The 14,716-nt window shown below is 39.0% G+C and overlaps 1 protein-coding gene across 3 annotated transcripts in view; it reads left to right on the forward strand.

The window, feature by feature from the left end:
- Positions 1-14,482, forward strand: part of Xpo1 (exportin 1) — a 55,801-nt gene extending 41,319 nt beyond the window's left edge. For all 3 annotated transcript variants that reach the window (XM_048352853.1, XM_048352851.1, XM_048352852.1), the window contains exons 13-25: positions 223-361; positions 560-741; positions 821-977; positions 1,057-1,220; positions 1,416-1,550; positions 3,884-4,067; positions 4,695-4,801; positions 6,107-6,301; positions 7,367-7,535; positions 9,666-9,800; positions 9,891-10,050; positions 10,398-10,494; positions 13,454-14,482. In XM_048352853.1, coding sequence (XP_048208810.1) covers positions 223-361; positions 560-741; positions 821-977; positions 1,057-1,220; positions 1,416-1,550; positions 3,884-4,067; positions 4,695-4,801; positions 6,107-6,301; positions 7,367-7,535; positions 9,666-9,800; positions 9,891-10,050; positions 10,398-10,494; positions 13,454-13,600 — 1,971 coding nt within the window. In that variant the 3' untranslated portion in view covers positions 13,601-14,482. The remainder of the gene's footprint in view (positions 1-222; positions 362-559; positions 742-820; positions 978-1,056; positions 1,221-1,415; positions 1,551-3,883; positions 4,068-4,694; positions 4,802-6,106; positions 6,302-7,366; positions 7,536-9,665; positions 9,801-9,890; positions 10,051-10,397; positions 10,495-13,453) is intronic.
- Positions 14,483-14,716: the final 234 nt, after the last annotated feature.

Genomic DNA, 14,716 nt, shown 5'->3' on the forward strand with positions numbered 1-14,716 from the left:
TGAGCCACAGCATCACTTCCGATTTTTTGGTGGCTAAACGTAGAGAAAAGTCTCACAGACTTTCCTGCTAGGGCTGGCTTTGAACCGTGATCTTTTTGTGAGAATGATTTTGGTTTAGTATGGTAAAAATATGTAACTGTATGCCTTAAAAAAATATCTTCTTTGAATTCTACAATTGCAAACACCTAACAGATTATTCTTGATTGTTTTATTTATGAATAGGTTCGTTTATTGATGGTTAGTCGAATGGCTAAACCAGAGGAAGTACTGGTTGTAGAAAACGATCAGGGAGAAGTGGTGAGAGAATTCATGAAAGATACAGATTCCATAAATTTGTATAAGAATATGAGAGAGACATTAGGTGAGTTAGCAAATACATTAATTTACCCTTCACCTTTCTGCATGTATTCATAAGTGGAAATACTTTTAGGCTAATGTATTTGGCTGAATATTATAGTACCAATGTTTATTATTAGTACACTGTTAACCTTCAGTAAATAAGTTTTTGATACACTAAGTTTTGTACTTGGTAATATTTGGAACCTTTCCTTTTTTGTAGTTTACCTTACTCATCTGGATTATGTAGATACAGAAAGAATAATGACTGAGAAACTTCACAATCAGGTGAATGGTACAGAATGGTCTTGGAAGAATTTGAATACGTTATGTTGGGCAATAGGCTCCATTAGTGGAGCAATGCATGAAGAGGATGAAAAACGGTTTCTTGTTACTGTTATAAAGGTATGTGACAAATACATATGAAATAGCAGTAGGTAGAAATTTTTTACGGTATGAAGCCTAAATTTGTTTCCTTTTACAGGATCTATTAGGATTATGTGAACAGAAAAGAGGCAAAGATAATAAAGCAATTATTGCATCAAATATCATGTACATAGTAGGTCAATATCCAAGATTTTTAAGAGCTCACTGGAAGTTTTTGAAGACAGTAGTTAACAAGCTGTTTGAATTCATGCATGGTAAATTTCTTCTTTTAATTTTCTTTTTAAGTTCTGTTAAATTTTGTAGAACAAAATACATAAATTTTTGTTTTGTTAGAGACCCATGATGGAGTCCAGGACATGGCTTGTGATACTTTCATCAAAATAGCTCAAAAATGCCGCAGGCATTTTGTTCAGGTTCAGGTTGGAGAAGTGATGCCGTTTATTGATGAGATTTTGAACAACATTAACACTATAATTTGTGATCTTCAGCCTCAGCAGGTATGTGATCAATGTGCTAGCATTGAAGTAAACTTACTAATGGCAGTAGAGTGCCATATTGTGTTCCATTCAAGTGTTTCTGTGAGAAATTTTAGCAGTGAGCTAACAAGCTTATTAGGCTTTTAGCCTACATCAATTTTAGTATTTCAAGGTGAATATGCATGTGAAAGTTAAAATATGTATTTTTATATATAGGTTCATACATTTTATGAAGCTGTGGGATACATGATTGGTGCTCAGACAGACCAAACAGTCCAAGAACATTTGATAGAAAAATACATGCTACTCCCCAATCAAGTGTGGGATAGTATAATCCAGCAGGCAACCAAAGTAAGTTTCATTCTTTTGTTTTTAAATTGTAAAGAGGTTAAATATTAGTAGTGATTTCCGTGTTTTGAGTTTGTATATGTTTGGTACTTTTTGAACTTAATTTTTTTTTTTAATGGAATTGGGTTTTGAACTCTAGTTTTGTTCTTGCTATGCATGCACTAATGCTAGTGGTTGAGCTGATGGTAGGGGTGGGGGCAGTCCTGAGCCTTGAGCCCAGGGCCTGGGCACTGTCCCTGAGCTTCTTTTGCTCAAGGCTAGCACAATACCACTTGAGCCTCAGGGCCACTTTCGGCCTTTATTTTAATGCAATACCGAGGAATTGAACCCAGTGCTTCATGCATAATACTAACCAAGCACTCTACCACTAAGCCAGTGAAAATTATTAAAATATGATTTCACTTTTTGTGAAGATCTTTTCAATGGTTACTTCATTATTAGCTAGGATTACATGTGTGAACCACTACCAGTGCCTGAATAATCTCAGTACTTGTGAAATTTATGCCCTCTTTCATATGTGCATTTATCTGTGATTTTGCACAGTTAAAACACTGAAGGAATTTGTTTTTTCCTATTTTGATCTTAAAATGATTATATCATTTTGTTCTTGGAATATATCATTCTGTTATATTTATGGTGCTAAGGATTGATGCTAGGATTTATACATGCAAAGCTCATGCTCTCCTATGAAGATACAACCCCACCCCAAAGGTGAATTTGGTATTTGTGCTATCATTAGTGTTCAAAGTAGGACAGTGGTTTGGGATAAAGGAGGCAATGTTTTTGTTTTTCAAATACATCAATATCTTTATCCAACCATTGAAATCATACACAGAAAAATATGTTTGAATCAGTAAGAGGGAGGGGAAAAACAAGTATGGGACTGAAGATTATAGAAGTATATATGTATACAAACAGCACAGTTAGGGGCTGGGAATATGGCCTAGTGGCAAGAGCGCTTGCCTCATACATATGAAGTCCTGGGTTCAATTCCCCAGCACCATATATATAGAAAACAGCCAGAAGTGGTGCTGTGGCTCAAGTGGTAAGTGCTAGCGTTGAGCAAAAAGAAGCCTGGGACAAGGCTCAGGCCCTGAGTCTAAGGCCCAGGACTGGAAAAAACAAAACAAAAAAAAACAAACAGCACAGTTAAACATCAAGAAGTTAAAAATGAGGAGGGGGGGCTGGGAATATGGCCTATCGGTAGAGTGCTTGCCTCACATACATGAAGCCATGGGTTTGATTCCTCAGCATCACATACATAGAAAAAGACGTAAGTGTCGCTGTGGCTTAGGTGGTAAGAGTGCTAGCCTTGAGCAACAAGAAGCTAGGGAGACAGTGCTCAGGCTGAGTCCAAGCCCTAGGACTGGTTAATCAAAACAAACAAAATAAATAATCTAATCTTTGTACAATTTATGCTAATAAAACATTTAAAATATACACGTATGTCTATATACGTGACAGCACAGGAACTGAAGGCACTCCCAGACCACTGTAGTTAGTTGTCTGGGTAACTGATAACACAAGTGAGTTATAATATTTTTCCTTTTACCTTCCTGTTCATAGGTTGCTACAATGAAAATGTATTGATTAGGTAATAAAAACAATTGATTATTTCTTGCTGGCACCAGTGGCTCATACCTATATAATCCTAGCTACCTGAAGGGCTAAAATCTTAAGGATCTCAGTTTGAGGCTAGCCCAACAGACACAGGAGATCACTTCTCAACCAGCAGCTGAACATGATGGTGCTTACATGCTATCCCCATATAGTGGGCAGCTGAGTTTGAGAGAATCACAATTCCAAGTCAGTCCAGGCAGAAGAGTCCTTGAGACTCCATTGCATCAGAAGCTGGGCATACTGGTGCATGCCCTAGACACAGCAGGAAGCATAAAGTCGATCCTGGTCCACCATGGGCCCAAAGGAAAAAAAAATGAGACTTAAAAAAATAACCAGTGTAAAAGAGGGCTGAAGGTGTGACTCAGCAAGAGAAACCTTGCCTGGCAGATGCAAGTCCCTGAATTCAAACACCAGCAGTGCCAAACCTTTTTTTAAAAGTGGGCATTGTTGGGTTTTGGTTTTGCCAGTCCTGGGGGTTGGGACTCCGTCTGAGCACTGTCCTTGGCTTCTTTTTGGTCAAGGCTAGCACTCTGCCTCTTGAGCCACAGTGCCCCTTCCAGTCTTTTCTGTGTATGTGATGCTGAGAACCCAGGACTTCATGCACGCTAGGCAAGCACTCCATGGCTAAGCCACATCCCCAGCCCAAGGCATTGTTTTTAATCTTAATAATTACATGGGTAATTCTCTTGATAAATGATATTTTTTTTCTTCCACAGAATGTGGATATACTGAAAGATCCAGAAACAGTCAAGCAGCTTGGTAGCATATTAAAAACAAATGTGAGAGCTTGCAAAGCTGTTGGACATCCCTTTGTAATTCAGCTTGGAAGAATTTATTTAGATATGCTTAATGTATATAAGTGCCTCAGTGAAAATATTTCTGCAGCTATCCAAGCTAATGGTAGGTGATTCTGAATTCTTTGAAAATGATAGAATTCTTTATACCACCAGTTCTGTCTTCACTATTTCAGGTCATAATTTCAGTGTTTCTTAAACATTTAAAACAAACTGGGATTCCCATGTACCAGATAACCAAAGCAACCTCTAAACAGCTAATTTTTTTTTCCTCTAAAGATTAGTTTTTTTTTTTTTTTTTTTTTTTGGCCAGTCCTGGGCCTTGGACTCAGGGCCTGAGCACTGTCCCTGGCTTCTTTTTTGCTCAAGGCTAGCACTCTGCCACTTGAGCCACAGCGCCGCTTCTGGCCGTTTTCTGTATATGTGGTGCTGGGGAATCGAACCTAGGGCCTCGTGTATCCGAGGCAGGCACTCTTGCCACTAGGCTATATCCCCAGCCCTAAAGATTAGTTTTGGGATGGTAAGAAGGGAGTATAAGTCAACTTATGGTAGAGTAATTGCTTATCATAAACAGAACCTTTAAAATTGATCTACTCTTAGCCTTTCCCCCATTAGTCTAAAACTAATTTTTTTCTGAGAAGTTCTATAAAAGACACTTGTTGGGTCTGCAATATACCTAAGAACAGTAATAGTTGTAATAATGATTAAGTTAGATTCTACTTAATTGTTTTAGGTGAAATGGTTACAAAGCAACCATTGATTAGAAGTATGCGAACCGTAAAAAGGGAAACCTTAAAGTTAATATCTGGTTGGGTGAGTCGATCCAATGATCCACAGATGGTGAGTGAAATTACATTTTGCCTTTTATTCTTTGGTAATAGTGCATTCTATAGAATGTAGTATCTATACAAATTTTGCAAATTTCAACACTATTGGATTACTACTTTCATGCTGAAGTACTAATATTTCATTTTCCACAAATATTTGTTACTCACTATGGTGGGTAGTGATATATAGCTCCAAGATACTTTTGTGGTGGTGAGGGCTGATACCAGTACTGGGGCTTGAACTCTGGGATTTAAAAAAAAATTTGGCTAGTCCTGCTGCTTGAATTCGCCTGGGCACTGTTTCTGAGGTTCTTTAGCTCAAGGCTAACATTCTACCCCTTGAACCAATACGCTACTTTTGGCTCATTCTGTGTAAGTGGTACTGAGGAATCAAACCCAGGGCATTATGCGTGCTAGGCATCCCCAACTCTTGGATCTTGAGCCCATACTTTTTTTTTTTTTGGCTAGTCCTGGGGCTTGAACTTTGGACCTGGCTTCCCTGGCTTCCCTTTGCTCAAGGCTAATAACTTGAGCCACAGTACCACTTGAGGCCTTTTCTGTATGTATGGTGCTGAGGAATCAAACCCAGTGCGTCCTGTATACAAGGCAAGCATTCTACCAGGCAAGCATTCTACCACTAGACTATACTCCCAGTCCCTTGAGCTCATAGTTTTGACTGGTACTCTACTATTTAATCCATGCCTCCGCTTTCAGCTTCTTGCTGATTGATTAATCTGAGATAAGAGTTGTGTTTTGCCAACTCATATCTGTAATTCTAGCTACTCAGATGTGAAGATTGCCAGAAGTTGAGTATAGCTCAAAGTGTTGAGCACTACTCTTGAGCTAAAAAAAAAAATACCTCAAGGACAGCACTTAGATCCTAAATTCAAGCCTTAGGAGGTCTGATAAAAAGAAAGCGCTTTTTTTTTTTTTTTTTTTTTTTTTTGGCCAGTCTTGGGGCTTGGACTCAGGGCCTGAGCACTGTCCCTGGCTTCTTTTTGCTCAAGGCTAGCACCCTACCACTTGAACCATAGCGCCACTTCTGGCCATTTTCTATATATGTGGTGCTGGGGAATTGAACCCAGGGCCTCATGTATACGAGACAAGCACTCTTGCCACTAGGCCATATCCCCAGCCCCCCCCTTTTTTTTTTTGGATAAATAGTATTTTAAGATTTTTTTTTTTTTTTGCCAGTCCTGGGCCTTGGACTATTTTTCCCATTTACAAAGGCTGAGACCTAAATCTTAAAAGCACTGCATATCCTAGTTGTTTATGTTACTACTAAGGCTAGACCTGTAACAATTTTATTTTTAAACAGGTAGCTGAAAATTTTGTTCCTCCTCTGTTGGATGCAGTTCTTATTGATTACCAGAGAAATGTCCCAGCTGCTAGAGAACCAGAAGTGCTTAGTACTATGGCCATTATTGTCAACAAGTTAGGGGGACATATAACAGCTGAAATACCTCAAATATTTGATGCTGTTTTTGAGTGCACATTGAATATGATAAATAAGGTATGTGCTTTTACATGTGGGAAATTCTGCGGTATAGCCTCTACTCTTTAAAGTATAAATGATCTGAATGTACTACTATAATAGGGCACTAACACTAAGATTAATATTAGCTGTTATTAAATACTAGATTAGAGAAGTAATTTGTTTTTGCATGATTTTTGGTGTTTTTTGTTTGTTCTGGTTGTTTGTGTCATACTGAGTCTTGGTTCTCTTGTCTAAGTGGGTACTCTACTACTTAAACCGTGCTTCCAACTTTTTAATTGATTTTAACTGGAAAAAAATAGTCTCTTGGATTTGTCTGCCCCATCTGGCTTGGAACTGAGATCTTCAGGTCTTCCTGGATAGTTAAGATTACAGGTGTGAGCCACCTACAGCTAGCTTTGTTTTTATCCAATCCATTTGGTCATGTGGAATACATGGTTGTGGGTTTCTTGGGGGGGTGCAGTCCTGGGCTTGGACTCACTGTCCCTGGTTTCCTTTTTGCTCAAAGCTAGCACACTACCACTTGAGCCACACAGCGCCACTTCTGGCTTTTTCTGTTTATGTAGTACTAGGGAATGGAATCCAGGGCTTTGTGTATGGTAGGCATGCTCTCTACCATTAAGCAATATCCCCAGCTCTTATATCATTTTTTAAAAGGAACAAACTGTGAGTCATGGAACTTAAGTACTCAGCCCAAAGTCTTTTATTTGTTAGTGCTAGTAATGGAACCCCACAACTTACTATGCACTGTAGTACTGAGCTACAAACATTTGTTGAGGCTTGTTTTTCTGCCAGTCCTGGAGCTTGGACTCAGGCCTGAGCACTGTTCCTGGCTTGTTTTTTTACTCAAGGCTATTTCTTTGAGCCATAGTGTCACTTCTGGCTTTTTCTGTTTATGTGGTACTAAGGAAGGCAAGCCCTTTTTTTTTTCAAAGTCATATTCCCAGTCCAATACATGGTACTTTCATCTTGAAATTTTCCTTTGAGTTTACCTTTGGAATGATTATCTTGTGGGATTCATTGACAAACATTTATACTGAACTGAATAAGCCATTTAAATGTTTTGTTCTTGTTTAATTTTAGGATTTTGAAGAATATCCTGAACACAGAACAAACTTCTTTTTACTACTTCAGGCTGTCAATTCTCATTGTTTCCCTGCATTCTTAGCTATTCCACCTGCACAATTTAAACTTGTTTTGGATTCCATTATCTGGGCTTTCAAACATACTATGAGGAATGTTGCTGATACAGGTAAATACAAACAATAGGGATACTTGGTTTGCTTGCCTATTAAAAAAATACAGTAGGTCCTTCTCCATCTAGTGGTTCACGCTGAGGTCTTAGTTATTTCAGGCTGACCAGAATCCTAATATATTAATGGAAAACTTACAATTAAGTAGTTTTAAAGTCATGCATCATTCTGAGTAGCATGGTGAGATCTCTCCTGTCTCTGACATTCCTTTTGCTTAATGTATTTATGCTGTATGTACTATACTACCTCTTTTTATTAAATTTGTATTTGTCTTTATTACCTTTACATAGTTGTACAAAGTAGTTACCATTCAACAAATAATTTAAGTATAATTTATCTTGGTCAGTATTACCTCTCATCATTCTCTCACATTCCTCTCTACTCAAACCCCTCTCACTACCCATCTTTTACTTCCTTGGTAGATACCTCTATTAAGCCAATTATGGCTCAGCATTTCAGTATTTGTTATGTCAACTATTCTTAATCATTTCCCCCTGTGACTAGTTTATAAACTCTTATGTATGTGGGGGGTTTGTATGGTATGTATAGGTTTGAGTATTGTCTTCAGCTTTATGGTCTCACAGTGTGCTTCAGAATGTATCCTTCTCTAATAGGAGGGGAACTTCTATAGATATACACATGAATAGTTGTACACTTATAAATTGGTTGATATCATTTATTTATTTTTTTTTTTTTGGGGGGGGGGGCCAGTCCTGGGCCTTAGACTCAGGGCCTGAGCACTGTCCCTGGCTTCCTTTTGCTCAACGCTAGTAGCACTCTACCACTTCAGCCACAGCGACACTTCTGGCTTTTTCTTTGTTTTGTTTTTGTTGCCAGTCCTGAGGTGTGGACTCAGCCTGAGCACTGAGCACTCTGCCACTTGAGCCACAGTGCCACTTCTGGCCGTTTTCTGTATATGTGGTGCTGGGGAATCGAACCTAGGGCCTCATGTATACGAGGCAAGCTCTCTTGCCATTAGGCCATATCCCCAGCCCTATCATTTCATTTGTAATCGTTTTGTTTATATGAATTACATGTGTAGATCTCTAAAAGTAATTCAGTCATGTTTCCAGAACAGGTCCCTAGGCAAAATAGAAAGGCTTATGTTTTGCTTGTTGGGTTTGTTTTGCCAGTCCTGGGGCTTGGGACTCAGGGCCTGAGCATTGTCCCTGGCTTCTTTTGCTCAACGCTAGTAGCACTCTACCACTTCAGCCACAGCGACACTTCTGGCTTTTTCTTTGTTTTGTTTTTGTTGCCAGTCCTGAGGCGTGGACTCAGCCTGAGCACTGTCCCTGGCTTCTTTTTGCTCGAGGCTAGCACACTACCTCTTGAGCCACAGTGCCACTTTTGGCTTTTTTTTTACATATGTGGTGCTGAGGAATCGAACCCATGCCTTCATGAGTATGAGGCAAACACTTTTACCCACACTAGGCTATATTTCCCAGCCCAAGGCCTGTATTTTATTATGTCCACAATTAAGACTCAAACTCTGTACCTGACTCACCCACTGGCCAGTACTGTACCAACTGAGACACGTGTCCAATCCCAAGAAAGGTATATAATTCAAGATGGGCAGACATCACTTAAGTTCTAAAACCTCAAATGATTGCTCCTCTTCCCCCCACCCCCATGTACTTTTTCTTTATAACACTGAGTCAACAGGGTATAGAGATAAAGGAACATCCCATCACAACAGGTTATTTGTAGGAACAACAAACACAGGTGGAATGCAATACAAAAGTGTTGAGCATACATGTACATTTGGCCTAAGCTTTCAGAAATAGCAGGAGGATAGTATAATGGTTATGAATTATTTACCTTTTTAAAGTTGCATCGATTGTGGGTATATTCCATTGCCAATTCAAGATTTAGGAAATGAATTAATTGGTCGTGGTCAAAAAGAGGGGAAGAGGGTATAACTTGTAATACTACCTAGATTCATAGATCTGGAGGCTGGAGGATTGAAGCCAGCCCTGGGAAAAAAAAAGTCTTCAAGATCTCCTATTAGCCAGCAAAAGTTGGGAATGGAGGACTGGTTCTGGTGGTTGAACACCAGCCTAAAAGAAGAAAGTTGGGTGAGGGCACTGAATTAAAGCCTCATCAGTCTAATGATATTTGTACATTCTTAGGCTTACAGATACTTTATACACTCTTACAAAATGTTGCACAAGAAGAAGCTGCAGCTCAGAGTTTCTATCAGACTTATTTTTGTGATATTCTTCAGCATATCTTTTCTGTTGTAACAGACACCTCACATACTGCTGGTAAGAATTTAAAACCATTCAACATGTCAAGTGACTGTCCTAAGTTGTTAAATTTTATCTTAGGGTTATTAATTTTCTTCTCATCAACAGGTTTAACAATGCATGCATCAATTCTTGCATATATGTTTAATTTGGTTGAAGAAGGAAAAATAAGTACACCGTTAAATCCAGGAAATCCAGTAAACAACCAAATGTTTATTCAGGAATATGTGGCTAATCTTCTTAAGTCTGCATTCCCTCATCTACAAGAGTAAATGATTTTTAAATGCATTATTTAAGCTTTACTAGTTGGGTGTTCTGGGTATTAAAACTCTTTTAAAATTACTAAATGGGGCTGGGAATATGGCCTAGTGGTAAAGTGCTCATCTTTTATATATGAAGCCCCGGGTTCAATTCCTCAGTACCACATATATAGAAAAAGCTGGAAGTGGCGCTGTAGCTCAAGTGGCAGAGTGCTAGCCTGGAGCAAAAAGAAGCCAGGGACAGTGCTCAGGCCCTGAATTCAAGCCCCAGGACTGGCAAAAAAAAAAAGTAAAAAATAGCTAAAATTACTGTTCAGTTTTTTAAGATGATTAATCTTTGCGTTTTGATTTGCAGTGCTCAAGTAAAACTCTTTGTGACTGGGCTTTTCAGCTTAAATCAAGATATTCCTGCTTTCAAGGAACATCTGAGGGATTTCTTAGTACAAATAAAGGTATCTATTTCTTTGCATGAGTAACAAAATTAGTAAGGCTAAGGGTAATCATTCAGTTGTTGTATCAGAACAGCTGGGTAGCTGGCGGCTCACACCTGTAATCCTAGGCCCACAGGATACTGAGATCTGAGGATTGTGTAATCTACTCAAAATACTCTGGGAGTGGCGCTGTGGTTCAAATGGTAGAACTCTATCTTTGATCAAAAAGAAGCACTCAGACCCTTGAGTCCAAGGCCCCAGGACTGGCGCGCGCGTGCGCGCACACACACACACACACACACATGAAAATTAGTCATTTGATTTACAGTATAAATTGAGTCATTTAAAAATAATGTATAGTGTTAGAGATCAAAGTATCTGGTACCAATTAATGAAGATTTAATATGTAAAATTGAATTAAGGCAAGAGAGAAGATAGGATGAAGCCATGAAGAAAATGCTGTTTTGAAGACTTAGGAACTTTTGTGCTTTTTTTTTTTGTTGTAGGGGCATTCCTAGTTTTGAATCAGGGCCTTGTATATGTCAGGCATGTGCTTTGCCATTTCTTTTTTTTTTTTTGGCCAGTTCTGGGGCTTTTGGACTCGGCCTGAGCACTGTCCCTAGATTCTTTTTGCTCAAAAGTTAGGACTCTGCCACTTGAACCACAGCGCCACTTCTGGCCATTTTCTGTATATGTGGTGCTGGGGAATTGAACCCAGGGCTTCATGTATGGGAGGCAAGCACTCTTGCCATTAGGCCACATCCCCAGCCTCGTGTTTTGTCATTTCAGCCACACCCTCAGCCCTTGGAAACTTGTTAATAATGTAACTTAACTGTTTTTATGTGTTTTTTTTTTTTTTGTTTTTTTTGGCCAGTCCTGGGCCTTGGACTCAGGGCCTGAGCACTGTCCCTGGCTTCTTCCCGCTCAAGGCTAGCACTCTGCCACTTGAGCCACAGCGCCGCTTCTGGCCGTTTTCTGTATATGTGGTGCTGGGGAATCGAACCTAGGGCCTCGTGTATCCAAGGCAGGCACTCTTGCCACTAGGCTATATCCCCAGCCCAACTTAACTGTTTTTAAATTATTTAAATGTACATTGCAGTACTATGAAGTTGGCAGGCTTACATTTTTTGGTATTGTTTTGAACCCTTGTACATGCTAAGCAAGCACTCTGCCTTAGAAATAGCTCCCTAAGTATTTGATGATGCTTTGTAGCCTATAGTTCAAGGTGGCCTTGAACTATAGGTTCTAGGACAATTCCTGACTTACAGTTAAGACTTAAAATTAGAGCTACATGTGAAAGCCCCTATTTTTACTGATGTCGTGTTTCATTTAGACTCTTTTTTTGGCCAGTCCTGGGCCTTGGACTCAGGGCCTAAGCACCGTCCCTGGCTTCTTCCCGCTCAAGGCTAGCACTCTGCCACTTGAGCCACAGCGCCGCTTCTGGCCGTTTTCTGTATATGTGGTGCTGGGGAATCGAACCTAGGGCCTCGTGTATCCGAGGCAGGCACTCTTGCCACTAGGCTATATCCCCAGCCCTCATTCAGACTCTTGGGAGTTTTTTAGACAGTATTTTTTAGACAATATCATCACATGTTGCTCTTGCTGGTATCAAACTCTTGGCTTAAGCAACTTACATGCTTCAGCTTTCAAAGTTATACAGCAACACTTTTTTCGCTAGCTCTTTGTATTGCTGGTGAGCAAATTGAGGGCCTTGTACATTCTAAGTAAACAGTTTTCCATTAGGCAACATGCCCAACCCAAGGATTTAGAACAGAGGAGCAATCATGTTGACCTCTGCTATATAGGTTCTCCAGCCATGTGAGCCAAGTTTCTAGACCCATTTGCTCTAGTTATTATTGTTCTTGTCTGAGTCAACCTAATGACAATCCTATTTATACTTTACATGCAACTGGTATAACAGACACATGACACAATGTCCAAATTTCTTCATTGGTTGAAATGAGGCTTCAATAACTTTTTATATGTATATGCAGGTACTGGGGCTTGAAGTTGAGGGCCATGCAATCTTGCTTGGGATTTTTTTACTCAAAGCTGTCACTCTGCCTCTTGAGGCACATGTGCCTCCACTTGGACATAATAACTTTTTACCCAGGCTGGCTTCAAACTTCAGCCTTCCCAATCTAATAATCTACCTCCTGAATAGTTAATTGGCATTACAGAATTTTTGTTCAAAAAAATATTTAATTGTGAAACCAGACAACAAACATTGTAAAGAAGAATGAGAAAATGATGGAAAACCAGTTCACTGCTCCCTCCCCCCCCCCCCCCCCCCGCTTTATTTAATTTATTTTATTTTTTTGGCCAGTCCTGGGGCTTGAACTCGGGGCCTGAGCACTGTCCCTGGCTTCTTTTTGTTCAAGGCTAGCACTCTGCTAACTTGAGCCACAGTGCCACTTCTGGTCTTTTCTATATATGTGGTGCTGAGGAATTGAACCTAGAGGACTTCACGTATACAAGGCAAGCACTCATGCCACTAGACCATATTCTCAGCCCCTTAACTACTTTTAACTACCAGTAGTTGGCTTAATACGTTACAAATACTGGTGGATTTATTGTTAAATCTCTACATATTTACACTATATTCTAATCAACTTCACCCTCTATCTCTCCGCACACTAAACCCTAAGAAGTACTCTCAGGTTTATTTGTCCCATTTCATAGTTACAGATCATCTATTTGTGCAACATCCAGTGTTCCTCCCCACATTGTACCCCCCATTTGATGGAGTCATGTTTCTTGATACTCTTGGATATGATGAATGCTTAATGTGTGTGATCACACCATGCCTCTTTGGTAACTTACTCCCTCGCCCAAGTTTGGTGCAATAATTTAAATGTCAGCTTATGGATAATTTATTTCTTCTGTAAATGTAAACAGCAAAGTGTTTACTACTCTTTTTTTACCCACAAAGGTCTAATTAAAGTTTTTATATTGACTTTAGAACTATCTGTTTTTATAGGAGTTTGCAGGTGAAGACACATCTGATCTGTTTTTGGAAGAAAGAGAAACAGCCCTTCGACAGGCTCAAGAAGAGAAACATAAACTTCAAATGTCTGTCCCTGGCATACTTAATCCACATGAAATTCCAGAAGAAATGTGTGATTAAAATCTGAAGTCATGCTGGGTATTTTTTTCCTCTGCAACACTTGTTTGCAGAAGAAAATAGCATCTGGATATTTGTCGACCAAAATGATGCCAATTTGTAAATTAAAATGTCACCTAGTGGCCCTTTTTCTTATGTGTTTTTTGTATAAGATTTTCTGTGAAATATCCTTCCATTGTTTAAGCTTTTGTTTTGGTCATCTTTAGTTTGCATGAAGTTGGGAAAAAATTAAGGCATTTTTTAAACTTTTACTTCATGCCCATTTTGTGGCAGGGCTGGGGGAAGAGGCAAATTCAATTTGAGCATATACTTGTAAATTCTGTTGCAAATTACACAATTTTTCTTGGAAACAATACAAGTTTTAATTAGGGAGTATTTTCTCTAGCCTGATTTTCAGTCTAGAAGAAAAAGCAATGAGTAAAACAAATAAAAGGATTATAGTGCTGCATTGTCTTAAGTTGGCACCTCTTGGACTAGATTGTCTGTCTAGAGTACATGTATTACAAGTCTGTACGGCAAGTTTGCAGCAAGATCATGTGCATATCATCCCATTGTAAAGCGACTTCAAAAATATGGGAACATGGTTAGTTATTTTTACAGAGTTCTTTTTGTTTTTGTGTGTGTGTGCTGTCGCTTGTCGACAACAGCTTTTTGTTTTCCTCAATGAGGAGTGTTGCTCATTTGTGAGCCTTCATTAACTCAAAGTGAAATGGTTAAAAATATTTATCCTGTTAGAATAGACTGCATCTTTTTAACAACTCATTAAAAAAAAAACACAAAATAAAACTGGCTTTTGAGATGACTTATACTAATTTACATTGTTTACCAAGCTGTAGTGCTTTAAGAACACTACCTATAAAGCAAAATAAACTTGGTTTACATTTATTTTCCCTTTATTGGCTCAGAATTATTCTGTATTAATGAGAGATTGTGTATAACCATGAAAACATTTTTAATTGAAGTTTGATTCTTGGCTTTTTAGGTGTTTTTTGTTGTGTTGTTTTGTTTTTTTGGTACCAGTTCTGGGCCTTGAACTCAAGGCCTGGGTGTTGTCCTTCAGCTTCTTTTGCACAAGGCTAGTGGCTCTACAATGTGAGCTACAGCGTCCTTTCCAGCTTT

This window comes from Perognathus longimembris, chromosome 8, assembly GCF_023159225.1.
Source record: "Perognathus longimembris pacificus isolate PPM17 chromosome 8, ASM2315922v1, whole genome shotgun sequence".
NCBI classification, from domain to species: Eukaryota; Metazoa; Chordata; class Mammalia; order Rodentia; family Heteromyidae; genus Perognathus; species Perognathus longimembris.